The 13,868-nt window shown below is 37.7% G+C and overlaps 1 protein-coding gene across 1 annotated transcript; it reads right to left on the bottom strand.

The window, feature by feature from the left end:
• Nucleotides 1-3,088: 3,088 nt before the first annotated feature.
• Nucleotides 3,089-7,862, bottom strand: LOC106347604 (ABC transporter A family member 2). The gene is made up of 15 exons (XM_048782657.1): nt 7,352-7,862; nt 6,850-7,081; nt 6,401-6,756; nt 6,218-6,313; nt 5,933-6,136; nt 5,691-5,850; nt 5,388-5,614; nt 5,162-5,279; nt 4,991-5,067; nt 4,797-4,886; nt 4,523-4,666; nt 4,113-4,418; nt 3,961-4,041; nt 3,693-3,869; nt 3,089-3,606 (listed from the first exon to the last, which is right to left on the bottom strand). Exons 1-15 carry the CDS (start codon nt 7,718-7,720, stop codon nt 3,292-3,294), a joined length of 2,952 nt encoding a protein of 983 aa, XP_048638614.1. The 5' UTR covers nt 7,721-7,862; the 3' UTR covers nt 3,089-3,291.
• Nucleotides 7,863-13,868: the final 6,006 nt, after the last annotated feature.

The following is a 13,868-nucleotide window of genomic DNA, read 5'->3' as shown; positions in this document are numbered from 1 at the left end:
TAGTAGAAACCTTACACTTTGGTGAGTTCTTGGTGATTTTGCGCTTCTTGATAGTAACTCCCCGAGGAGGGTTCTGCATTACTCTTTTGCGGCTTTGGGATTGAGGTTTTTCAACCATCTTTCTTTTCCCAGTAGCTTTTGTTGCTGCTGCTCTGACTTTTCTAATTGGTATGCTTACAGCAATAGGTAGGTTATAAGAGGGGTCTGCATTCTCTGAGACCCATGAAGCATTCCTTGTAGGATTAGCGTGAATTCTATCCTCACTTAAGGTCCTGATGGGGGAAACTTGAGGTAAAGAAATTCTTTCTCTAGCTCTTAGAGTCTTCCAGAATCAGAGTTAGCTGCTCCATTACGGAGTAAAAGTACTCTTTCAGTAGGTGGGGTTAAACGTTGAAGTGCAGACGCGCGGTTTTGAGATGCATTATTCTTGCCACCATAAAGAGGTTGAGGAGTTACTGAAGTTTCCAATCGTTGTAATGCTGATCTTCGCTCCAGGGGTGAAGGTTCAGACTCTCCCACAAGGGGAAATATCAGATTTGTTCCAGGTTCTTCCATTCCTTGTGAGGCAGGTTTGCGAGTCTGGGAAGCGTTAACTTCTTGACTAAACATGGCTTCTCGTTGTGGCTTTGGTGAGGGTGTATCTGATGTGTGGGACTGATTTTCTTTTTCCACCCATACTCTGTCACCTAGGCGTGAATGAACCCTGGTATGTCCTCCCGAGAGTCTTTGTGAAGCATGGAGTCGAGGAGAGACTATTGTATTCAATGGAGTTCACGCAGTAATTCTGGTACCAAGTGAGGCAGCAGATGAGTCTCATCCAGCATGAGAATGATACGATCTTTGTCGAGGAGGTGATCTGCCACGGGTTACATCAGGCCGGCAAAACAGCTCTTGTTCTCTACCCTGGGAGTTACCATATCTTCGAGAGCTATCGATCCTTAAATTATTTCATGCTTTCCTCTCGTCTATGGTTCTCCTATAAGCCTCAAGATGCTCACGGTCACGGGTCTTGGTTTGATTAATGCCCCTGTAGTTAGGGTGGGAGGCTCTAGAGCTGGTATTAGAGGGGGCAACCGGAGTTTTCATGCTTGAGGGAATATAATAGGAAGCAATGTTTCTCTAACTTCTCATAATTGAGTTCCACTTTCCTGATTTCACCAGATAGTAGTGTGGTATCTAGCATCATCTCTAGGGGTTTGAGGCCATTGATGCGAACTCTCACCTTGCAGTGATCTACGTCTTTCTTTTCCACCACCCCGAGTTCCGAGCCCACAGCGTGAATCTCTTGTTTAGTCCAGTAGTGTAGGGGGAGGCCATGTATACTTATCCAAAAGGAGATGTCTGATGGGAAATCGCCAGCTTCACTAGGTTTCCACATTTGAAGTAAGACCATCCATCTTTTAAAGTGGAAAGGGCCCTTGTTAAGGATAGCTTGAAGGTCTTTTTCAGATTCAAACTTGAATTGGAAGAGGAGGAGGCCGAGATCTCGGCCAGTGAAGTGTCCAACAACAGATCAATGTTGCAAGAAAAAGTCTACCAGAGCCCTAGTATTCTGGACTCCTGGGTTAGTTACTCACCCTATGAGTGTGAACTTGTTTTCCTTAATTAGGGAGCTTGGGTTTTCAGCTGGAATGACCACCAGGTTGCGTCGGGATTGCTTGTTCGAGAGAGAGATACTTTTTCCTTTTTCAGATCTGGAGTATCTTTGTGCCATTTGGTTGGATTAAAGATTTTGCATTCCAGTGAGCGGAAAAGAGATTCGACCAGCAAAAGAATTTTTAGAAGATGTAATAAGTGAAATACACAGAGTAGTATTGGTTCGCCAATGGTAAGAAACATAGCATTCAAGTCTCTACCAACACAGCACATAGCTGTAAGATCGCTGGATAAAGAGGTCTAAGAGGCTTCAATCAGACATATGAGAGACATCAGCTAGGGAAGAGCTTCACCGGTCATTTCGACAGCGCTAGCCTTCAGAATTCCGGCGGACTGTAGCCGGAAGCGGTCCCGCCGACCCGGGTCGGGGGAAGAACCCAGGAGTAAGAGACCAGAGAAGCGAGAAGACCAACGGTTAATGCCGCGAAAGGCAAAAATTTAAAAAGGTGGTAAAAAGGTTTAGTGGTTTAATACCAAAAATGGAAAAACCAGGTGCGAAAGTAAAATTGTGGGCCTTGAGACCGATGAATAAAGACCAAGCTCGACGTCTGGGAGAGAATTGACAACAAAGACGTTTATATTTGATTATTTTCAAATATTTCATAATTTCAAAACTTGTTCATATATCTAATATTCTTGCTCATAGTATATCTAATATTCTTGCTCAAAATGAGAGTATTTATGTTCACTCATGTATCTTTTGTATAGTTTCAAGGATTCTTGTGAAGAGGGGATTAAGTTCTTGCTTCTTTCAAGAGTTTGTTTTTTTGTTGATCAACTGCTTCCTTCAAGAGTTATATTGGGGAAATCAGATATTGTTTTTCCTTAAGAGTACTCGGCAACTAATCATATCCGAGTCTTCAGAGTCTGATCCGGGTGTAGACAGTTTGATATCTCTGAAATAGTATGTTATTGTTTGGACCACACACACATTAACACTCATGTTCTGAGTTTGTTGTTTGCATCAAAACTCCATCTATCTTGAAAAGAAGTTAGTTAAAATGAAAGAAAAAGAAAAGTGGGTTCCCTTCTTCTTTGATTCACAATATGTCCTTTTAGCTAATTTGGTACGTTCGTTGAGTAGCAAAACTGAAATCGCCATGGATCGAAGTTTCTAAATCCGTCTCATCCAGAAACCACTATAAACAACACGTCAATTTAAACCACTTTTGGTTTTGTTTTTCAGACACAATTAGTACAATGCTACTTTTTTTTTTTGGCTGTATCTCAGTCACCGGAAGGATCAAGACCGATAAATGTAGAGTCCCGCTGTGGCTAAACCTTTGTATATATACTGTATATGCATTCATATATAGGTATAATTAACCAATACGATTATGAAGAGTCCAATCTAATTCCTAAACACAACCTCTTAGCTATGTGGAACCCTACCATAGTTATTCTTTTCTAAAAAAAAAAAAAACCATAGTGATTCTTGATCTTTAAATCATACTATGAAATGAACATCATAGCAGTATAAATATTAGTTTTAGATCACAAACACCCATCTAATTTACATAATAATCACGTACACACAATTCAAATAAACAAACCTGTGATTCGTTTTATGTGTGAGAATATAACAGAACCGAGTCCGGTAAGCTAGGAACAGTGGGTGTGTGTTAGATTCTCATTTCAAAGTGAAGAACGTTGGGAAGCAAAGGAGCCGCTTCTACTAACACGACGGGAAGCAGCGGAGCCGACAAACTCAGGATCAATCACAATCCCCTGAACTTGTTGTCTCCGTCCCAACAAGCTTACTCCGCCATGTCCTGGTGCCACCGGATCTGTCGCAGGAACATTGTCAGGAACTGGCATCTCCGTGGAATGTCCTGAGATGCACAATGATCCCGACTCGTCTTGCTGCCAATACACTTCCACCATTACTCCCCGTGGATTCTCAGCATTTTCGGTTCCTGGTATCCCAACAAATCTTGCCCCGACCGGTATCTGTAGATCGAATAGGATAAGCTCCGGTGTTATAAGTCTCTATCTATCTTTGGATATATGAGTTTATGAGAAGTAAGTAACTTTACCTCGACGGATGGGCCAGATGTTAGTTCGAGAGTGACCATTGTACCATCAACAGCAGCGCTTTCGAGTTCAGCTTTTCTTGCTATGTTCAAGAAGACTTCTTCAAGAGTTGCTAGACCAAGTTGGATGTCTGAGATCCCAAATTCGGTTTCTCTGTCATGCAGCTCAGCGAAAAATCTCTGTAGTAATTGTTAAAGAAAGCAAAGTGATGCTTAGTTCCACGGTAGATAGTAATTTTTCTCTATATGATAAAGTTGTGTCGATGCTTACTGTCAAAAGATTCTCTTTGTCGTGCGGTATAACAAAAGTCATGAAGGCTTTGGTTTCTTCTACTGGTTTGACATTGAGATGCTGCAAGAAAATGATCACAAAAAGCTCAGAGGGGGTTAGACTATGTTAACCGCATTGTAAAACAAACTCACATCTTTGAAGAATTTCTTCACTGGCTCACGTGAGTCTGCAGCACCAGCTTCACCATTGCCGTTGTTTTCTTGGTTGTTGCTTTCAGTGAAGCTGATGTTAGCAATGAAGCCTGTGCCGAAGCGGGATTTCAACCTGATGGAGGTTCCAATGCAGCGGAGCCTACCCTTGGCCATTATCCCTATTCGATCACTTAAAATATCAGCTTCCTCCATCGAATGTGTCGTTAGTATAATGGCGCGACCCTTCTTGGTTTCCTGTATGATATCCCACACGTGTCTCCTTGTGATCGGGTCCATGCCTGTAGTCTGCAATCCATGCAAGGCAAAAAAAAAAGGAAGTTGAACTTAGATAAACAAATGTCAACAGAATAAGTGTTACAACTTAGATAGGAATGTTGAAAGTAACAAACCGGCTCGTCTAGGAAGACAAGCTTGGGATCACCAATGAGTGAAACAGCAACACTGAGTCGGCGTTTCATTCCTCCACTGTAACTTCCTGCCCTGATTTTCCCTGCTTCTGTCAGTTTTACCTCCGCCAGTGACTTCTCAACCATCTACATGACCGTGACAAAGCATTTTAAGCAACAAGAGAGCTAAAGTATTCATCTTTATTTGAAGTTGAAATTAGATCCGGAAACTGTTAAATAAACCAACCAACTAGTTTCTACAATTTGAGCGACATACCGGATTAATCGATGCAGGTGGCAACCCTTTGATGCTAGTAAAAAGGCGGAGGTGTTCTTCACCAGACAAAGCATCCCAAAGTATATCAAACTGTGGAAACAACGTGAATGTCATGATGAGTCATATTAAGCATATCAAATAGCTGTTAACTAAGGCAAATGCCAGAAGCAGTTAGCAAAAAGAAAATGGCCCACCTGAGGACAAACTCCTATCATTTTACGGATGTTGGACATACCAACAGAGCTTCTTATTGAGTTCCCATAGATGAGTGCTGTTTAAGCCAATAAGAGAGATTTTCGTATGGTGAAATGCTCAAGAGACTAGCTTCTATGAAACAAAAACAAGAAAAAGTGCAGGCTTCTTACCATCACCACCAGTAACTGGGTTTATGCCTGTTAAGCAATTGATAGTAGTTGTCTTCCCTGCGCCATTGGGTCCAAGAAGACAGAACAATTGATCTTTGGCAATATTCATCCACAGCCCCTGATTTATATTTATATTCCAAGAATTAAGGTAAGTAAAAGTTGAAACACATATCACGGGAGACTCTCATCCTAAAACGCAGTTGACCAACGTAAAAAGAATAAGTACCTTGAGAGCGTGATAAGCAGGCGTTTTCTTGCATTTGCAGCATCCAAATTTCGTAGTCCCAGGATAAGTCTTTGCAAGACCACGTATTTGAACAGCAATGTTCGGATCCACTAAGCCCTCCATAGAGTGTTGCTTAACTAAAGTCTCCTCTTCAAGGACATCTTCGTCATCTGGGGTAATATGATCCACAGGTGGGGCTGAACCAGCACAGCTACAAATTCCACCTTCTGCTCAGGGCGGAAACGGTTAATTAGGATACATTTTTCTAGTAGAACATAGGAAACAAGACAGAGGAGAAATTACCTTCCACTCGGTTGCCACCTCTACCGGTCCAGTAACCAGGTTTCAGAAAGTAAAAGACAGATTTTCTCACACCAGACGCATTTGGGACAATATTGTCAAAGTAGAGAGCCAGAACAAACCACAAGAAGAATGTCCCAAGAAGCCAAAGGTAGATATCATTCTGCCCAAAACCAAATAAGTAATGATTAGAGAACAATAGGACACAGTTATTTAAATGGAGTTTATTTTAATAGTAGACGTACAATTGTGATCACACAATCAGTGTCATCGTTGGGTCCGCATACTGCTCTCTTGCTCCAGCTAATGCCAGGATCTTGAGGAGTTGAAGTTGCATCAGAAAGCATCTTTAGACCCTGAGAAAAGGTATTGGGTGGGAAGAGTGACCAAAGCGTCCTAATCGTTTGAGAATATTTCTTGGCATAGGGAAACCCACTTGATGCTCCAAGCTGCAGATATATTTATGATTAGTAACAATTCGTAATACTAAGAAACAGTTTCAGCTATTTGTTTAGCCATGAGAACCCCACCTGTGTTACAAAGCCAACCAGAAACACAAAGAAGCCAACAGTTGTAGCTGAAGATGATTTGCTGATAAAAGCTGATAGCATGAATGCTACTCCAATCTAGCAGCACACATAATAGAGATATAAATAACAAAACAGAAAACATAAATCGTTACAAATTTATAAAACGTTAGTCTTCGGTTTTACCATATTTAACTGGAAAAGCATGAAGAGTAGGAAGACAACAGGGAAACTGTTCTTCAAGAAAAAGTCGAACTGAAACATCATTCCAAACAGAACTACCAAGAGAGCTGAGACTGTCGTGAGAATTCCTTCCCATGTAAGCCATGACAGCCAATAAGCAGTGTCAAAAACACCCATCATCATCATTGCCTGGCGAAGTTTGAGCTCTTTCTCAGTGATCAAAGAACTGATCTGAAGAACGAAACCAAACATGGCAATGGCAAGGAAGAAAGTCGGCCCAATTGTGTCTAACGCAACAACAGCTTCGATAGTTGGATGCGGAAACTCCTTAAACCCCACAACCCAGTTAAACTTTGGATCTGTAAGAACACGTATATAAAAAAAATTCAAATACTTGTTCCCAGTACCCAGAAGCACAAAGATTAAACAAAAAGATAACATATGCATCACACCTCCTATCAAGGACCTAGCGATCTCACGCTCAGCAGCAACTTGAAGAGGAATCTGGAACTTAAAGGTGGGATCTTCGAACCTTCCTCGGTTCATCTCAGGAGTTGAATTTGTTTGAATACCATAGCTCATCACTGTAGCGTTTCTGTCCATAAAATGCAAGGCTCCTGGAGTTTGCAATGGATTCGCCATGAGCCACGCATCTACCTCCAAAGGAGTCTTGAATGGTAGAACCTGAACCAGACCACAACACACACAAATGGTCAACACGCACATTTGGATTCCACTTTCTTAAACAACACGTAAAGGTTCTCTATCACATCGCCATCGAATCTGAGATTCTAGCTAAATCTATTTTGGTTTCTCACAACAAATTCATTTTAAATAATCAATATTTTTTTTTCTTAACCAAACAAGACCGGCCCTGTCTTAATCACAGGGATTTTACTAAAAAGACAAAACCCAGACTTATTAAAGAGACAAAACACACAACTTAACACAGACCTTGTCTTCCGGGATCGGCCTGCCCGGATTGTTAGCCCGAATGGCGTTGACAATGTCTCTGGCCCTCGGCGAATCGTTTCCGCTCCAGACGAAGTCGTAACAGGGAAGATTCACGAAGAACTTATCCTCGCAAGGCGGAATCGGCGGAGAGACGAGCGCGGAGGGATCGGTGACGGTCTTGAGGGCGGTGGAGGAAGCGAAGCTCTTCTCCATAGCCTCCTGGATACAGAAGATGAGGAGGATGAAGAAGAAGGAAGCGAAGAGCTGAAGGAACGTGGCGCGCTTGCTCCGCCATGAGAGAATAAGGTTTTTGCGGAAAAGAGCCGTGTACTGCTGGCAGAGAAGAGCCAAACCTCTCTGCAACGTCATAACCGCCGTTTCTTTCTCTCTCTCTTTCTCTTCCACTGTGTGATCCGATTTTAATTTGATGACGAAACCATTTAAGGGAGACGATTGTTTTATTTATTTATTTATTTGTACCCTTGGGAGTTTTAGAAAACTACGAATTTGCTACTACTCAGATTTGCCTAGCCTACGAAACTTCCTGACAAAACCGCCCCTAATACTAACTGCGTTGTATTTTTCTATTAGAAAATATAAAAGATTAAATTAACTTCAAACTGATTGTAATACTTTCAATTCCTTTTAATTTTAAAATTTTTAAAAATAAATTTTGTCGTTGAAAATGAGAAAATAAATATTCTAATCAATTTCTTGTTCAACATATACGTGTTTTTTTAAACAAAAAATCTTTTAAATAGTTATATTAGTTGTTGCATAATGGTATATATTTCTCTTATACTCGAGATTAAATAATGTGAATATATATATATAGGCGCAGTAATCGTTGATATTCAACATTTTAAAATTATGCTTTGGTATATTTCAACAACACGGAGAAAAATAATGAGATTAATTAATGACATATATAATATGGAATAATCAAACAGGGCCATGTCCAAACTTCTGAAATCACTAATTTGAAAGTCAAAGAAATCTCTCTCTATCTAAAAAAAAATGGAAGGTCAAATAATGTGTCGATTTATGTCAGCATCGTGACAAAAATTGTATTCATCTTATTTTACCTGAACAAAACTTCCTCGTTTATATAGTAAAATATTAGTATGTTTTCTTAAATTATTTTTCTTTTATTACATCAATTTTGTTAAATAATTTTAACTGATGCAAGTAAACAAGTTGTTTCTTTTTTTTTCTATAACAGTTAGCGTGTGAGTTGCTATAAAACATAGGAGATGGAGTAACAGAGACGTAATCAGTGAATAAATTTTGTCATGTTGATCAAATAGATGATAATATGGGTTTGCATCACGTGTCGATACAATGTGTGTAATTTGATGCAGCAACGATTTAACCAAGTACACTGATGAGACCATCTTTAACCCAGCTTATAAGTGGGTTTCTTAACCTTGGGGTCCCACAAAAACAACAAAAATCGATAACAGAAGTGATGAATTAAGGATCGGTAATGGGCTGTTTTCTGCACTGTTTGCGGGCCCCACCAACACGTGGCGGCCCGCAATTGGATTGAATTATAATTTATTTTTATTTTTATTTTTTTAGAAAAAAAAGTCAAAAACTAAGAAACTTTAAAACGCATTTAGCGTTAAAGATGCTCTGAGAGGAAAATTTGAGGAAAGGCATAAATATGTGGTGATATTGGATCTGAATCCTGCCAGGAATTAAATTGCCATTTGTTTAATTTGGCGGAGATGGAAACATGTTTTAAACCTTGTTCGAATCAGGGACGGACCCAGGATTAATTATTACTGGGTTCAATATACTGTGTTAAATAAAAATAATAAGGATAGGTGGTGTCAAGAAGGAGTCGAGCCTGGGTTTTTGTGGGTTTATAGGGTAGAAATTTACCATCTAAGCTACTGATATCGTATTGTTAATAAGCTAAAATAATTTTCTATTAACATTTTTGAGGTGTCAGATGACACCACTCCTTCCTTACTAGGTCCGCCTCTAGTTTGAATTGGACTTATCATCGGTATTATCCAGAGCCGGGCTTGTGGGGAGTGAAGTGAAACATTTGAATGGGGCCTCCACCCCAAGGGGTAACTTTCAAAAAAATATTTTTGTAACTGAGTTATTTTTTGTAAACTAAACTAACATTACAGAAGAAAATAACTCTGTTATCAGTCATCAGAAATAATTTTCTTTGTAAACTCACTTCCATGAATACGTTTTAAGAAACTAAACCTATTGTTACTTAGATTTGTTTTCTTTGTCGACATAATTTTCTTTGTGAATTATTTTTCTTAAGGAAAACCATTACTATGGTTATAATATAAAATACTTTTTAGTAAAGTTTATGAAAAAATATAAAGGGAATATAAATAAATTTGTAGTAAAAAAAATTAAATTAGGGCCTCCAATTCTTCAAGACCGGCTCTGGTATTATCTCTTTAGAAGATTAGTTGGACTTCAGCCCCCAAATTAAACAGAAAAAAATTATTTACTTTTAAAACATAATATATATATTGGAAACTCATTTTACAATATACATCACAGTTGAGAGGAAACTTTGAAGATATCTCTCAGATTCAACCATGCATGTGCGATTGTTAGAACCGATTTTAGTGTAGTCAATTTCATTAAGTCACGTAGACAAATAGCTCCACCAATTTATCAGTGTGGCATGGACCGGTGTATTGTTACTGTTTGCACAAATGTTGCAAGAGTAAAAAGAGATTTTATAAAAAGAATTGTCAACAAAATTTCATTTTAGTGGTTTGGATAATTAAGTTTGAGTAAAATAACCAACAAAACATAAAATCCTATAAAAAGATAGAGTGGTTCTAACTAAAAAATCAGTAGTTTCATTCTGTCGTTGAAGAATGTAAGATATCCTGAAATCATAAAATCTTGTCTTCAGTTCTTGTATCTCCTTCACCTTGTCCAGAGAGTCGGCCATGCATGCGGCTCCTCTATTATCGCTATCATGTCTTTACAATTAGTTCCAAGTCATTTAAATGATAGATGCAACATACTTTCCATTGCCCAGTATAGCGCTTCTAACTCTGAATGCAAATCAGATTCTCTTCGTCTTTGATTTCATGTACCCATAAAGTGTGTTTATCCAGAGCTATCTTTTCAAATCCATTCACATCCACTAAAAATCGATGTAAAAGTCCAAGAATCATCTACCAAACATATATACCTCCAACCTATTTTATATTTATCTATATCAACTAATCTCTATTTTTTTTTAAAAAAATACTGTTTCCATTTATGTATAAAAGAAAGTAACATTTTTATTATATATTTGGAGATGCTATTTTAGAAAATACATTGCAGCAAATGTTATCTCTACTTTAGAGAAAAATAGCAAAATATATTGAAAATAGTTTTAGTGGTGGTTTCACTTTACGAAGAGCGGAGTCAATTTCTGCTAAGTTAAAAAAAAATTAAGTAATTAATTCCAAATTTTAGTTTTAAAGTAATTAGCTTAAACTCTATGAAAGTATTTATGAGCAATTCAAAATTTATGATGATGTTTTTAAAATATAACGCATTAATTTTTTCCTTCCCGAATGAGTGTCAAAACAGGCTCTTCGACGATGGGTTGAATAAAAACGTAGTTTAAAAGATTTATACTAGACTCATACAACTGAAAAATGTCAAACCAAAAAGAAATGTAGATGGAAAAAGTTTAGCGTGAAAACCAGATCTGGTGGACTTGAGCTGGGGAACAGAACTAGCAATGCCGAAAAAGTTCACTGAAGAGTCAGGTTATCCAAATCCGTCAAATCTAGCCTCTCCTTAAAGCGTACCAAAATAGTCCATGCTCCTGGAGTGATCACTGTCGATAACATTGCCAACCCACGACCAACAAAGTCAACTACAAACAGAGTTGTAGCCAACCACCAAATCTCTTTATCTCATCATTAAAAACGCTGACACACTGCTCCTAATCACCAAACAATACCTCTACCTCAGTCCGAGTGGGGCTTAAAGCGATATTAAGATGACGAATCCACTACAGTGTGGAACTGCCATATACGGTGGATCTAACCTTCTATCACTGGACCACCACCAAAAAGGTGCATTTCACCTTACCGACAAAGAAGACTACATTTTTAGATTACAAAGCAAATAATTCCAATTTACGATAATGTTATTGGTTAAGTTGTTTTCTAAATACGCTACTGGCTAGAACAAGTCATGTGGGAAAGGCATTAGTCCAAAATGTCTCCTCTATAAAAGAAATCATTTCCAAAATAGTTTGCTATTTTTTTCTTCTAAAATAGAAAAACTCTATAATAGAGGTGAAGTCTACTGCAATGTATTTTTCTAAATAATGTTCTTATACAATAGAGTACAAAGAAAAATAGATGAATGTAATTTATTTCTCTATTTATAGAGAAAAAGTAATCTCTATTTTAAAGAGATAAATAGAAATGAGTTAGAGTAAATTTGACTCTAAAATGCTGGAAATGATTTCAAGATTTCACCAGAAAGGTGGTAGAAACTTTGAACTTCTTAGAAAGAAAACGAAAAGGTTTTCTACAAGCAACTTCTAATTTTCTAATTTCCTCATAAATTCTTATAAGGGAACATTCGTAAAGCAGCTGACAGAAGGGTTCTAATCCCAATCCTTTCACGATTGTAACTAACACAAACACATGCATAAGTATATTGGAGTTTTGATCTTCCGACAAAACTCTTCACTCAAAACATCTCTTACTTCAGGCTCTCCATTTTTAGTAGAGTAAACATGATTTTGGCATGAGAGACTTATAGTATATCATAAGGAAAGCACTTCTTTTTTTTTCTCTTCTCGTTGGCCCATTAGAGAAATTTTCTGTGTGCATGTTGAGTGTGGGAGCCTTGCTGTAACCTTCCAAGCTCAAACCGAAGATTCAAAGTGCTAGGAGAACTTCATCTCCCGAAAAATGAACCCTTAATTTTATGTTTACTGGACAGCGAGAGACCTATGTGAAAACCTATGGGGACACGTTCCCCGTCTAATTTTGATTCTCTTCCAGTAGTTAATACTCTCTTCGTTTCTAAAAAAATTCATATTTTAGAATTTTCACACTTTTTAATAAAACATATTAAAACTTAACTATAAATGTATAGTTTTTTGTAATTTTATATTTTATATATTTTTAAACCAATAAGATTTTAAGAAATACACTTAATGTTCTTGAACTTCACAATTTTTCATTATTAAGTGACAAAAGTTACATTAAAAATATAAAATATGTATTTTTTTGAAACAAAAGTTTTTTCTAGAATATGGATCTTTTAGGAACGGAAGGATAGTAATTTAGTAATATGTTCCTTAATCTTACAACTAGATCCGCCCCTGTTGTTACTTGTTCGAGGAAATAAATATCTCGAAATGATGCAGAAAGCTGTACATACAATATTAATATTACCTAGACAATAATTATGTTTTAGAAACGGGGATAACTATGGTCAACTAATACGTGCTACAGCGCTAGTAGTCAGTCGATTACTGAATCTGAATCTGTATCACATAATTATGTTTCGTCGGACCATGTATTGCTTGTCCTCCAAGTAACTAGCTTGTAGGAAGGATTTGAAAAGAGTTTTTGAAAAGCGCGTATCAATTACATCGATGGTGCGCACACGTAATAACTAATGTTATACTAGTAAAGATCTAAAAATAATTAATATCCTATGAAAACAAAACTTTTTTATTGTCTATAGGTCGATGGAGTCGTGGGGATCACTCCATGTAATTGAATACGAAAGTTCCTGTGTTAATTTCCTTTTTTTTGTAAAAGTAATGATTTTTTTTTTTGAGCAACTGTAAAAGTAATGATAAAACAGTATTCTACTGGTGTTTTCAATAATTGATACTAGTTCTCGTATCCTGATCCGAAACCTTTGAATCCTCCGGACCAGTTATATTTTCGATTCTTCTCGGGGGAACAGTTGGCAGCCACTGATCAAACCAAACACTTGTATCTCTACCATCAGCTACCAACATACGAGAACCTTTCCAGAGCAAATTCTTACCGGCTTGAATAGATTTCCAGCCATAAGATGTATTAGTTATATTCGACGTCTGTAAGAATGACGACGAATAATAAACATGCATTTGTAGAGTCTACTCAATAAGGAATTTGGGTTCTGATGAATCCTCCAAGCTTCGTTAGCCAATAAAACCAGATTAAAAGACATTAAATCTCTAAAGCCTATTGGTAAGCACATCTTCTTCCAAGAGACCCACGGTATTTTCCTCTTATCATTATTATGTCCCCACCAGAACTCTGTTAACAAAGAGTTTATTTGTTTTTGGAAGAAGGAAACAATTCATTGGGTACACTGGTTTTGCTTGAAGGACTGATTTTATTAATACTTCCTTTCCTGCTTGTGACAAAAACTGATTGTACCAAAGATTTATTTGAGCTTTGATCTGATTTACAATTCCCTCAAACTTAGTAACTTTGCTTCGACCAAGCTGTTCTGGAAGCCCCAAATACTTTCCACCTCGAATATGAAGGATATTATGAAT

The sequence above is a fragment of the Brassica napus genome, chromosome A6, assembly GCF_020379485.1.
Source record: "Brassica napus cultivar Da-Ae chromosome A6, Da-Ae, whole genome shotgun sequence".
Classification (NCBI taxonomy): domain Eukaryota; kingdom Viridiplantae; phylum Streptophyta; class Magnoliopsida; order Brassicales; family Brassicaceae; genus Brassica; species Brassica napus.
The sequence above is the reverse complement of the archived record's forward strand: the minus strand, read 5'-3'. Positions and strand labels throughout refer to the sequence as shown.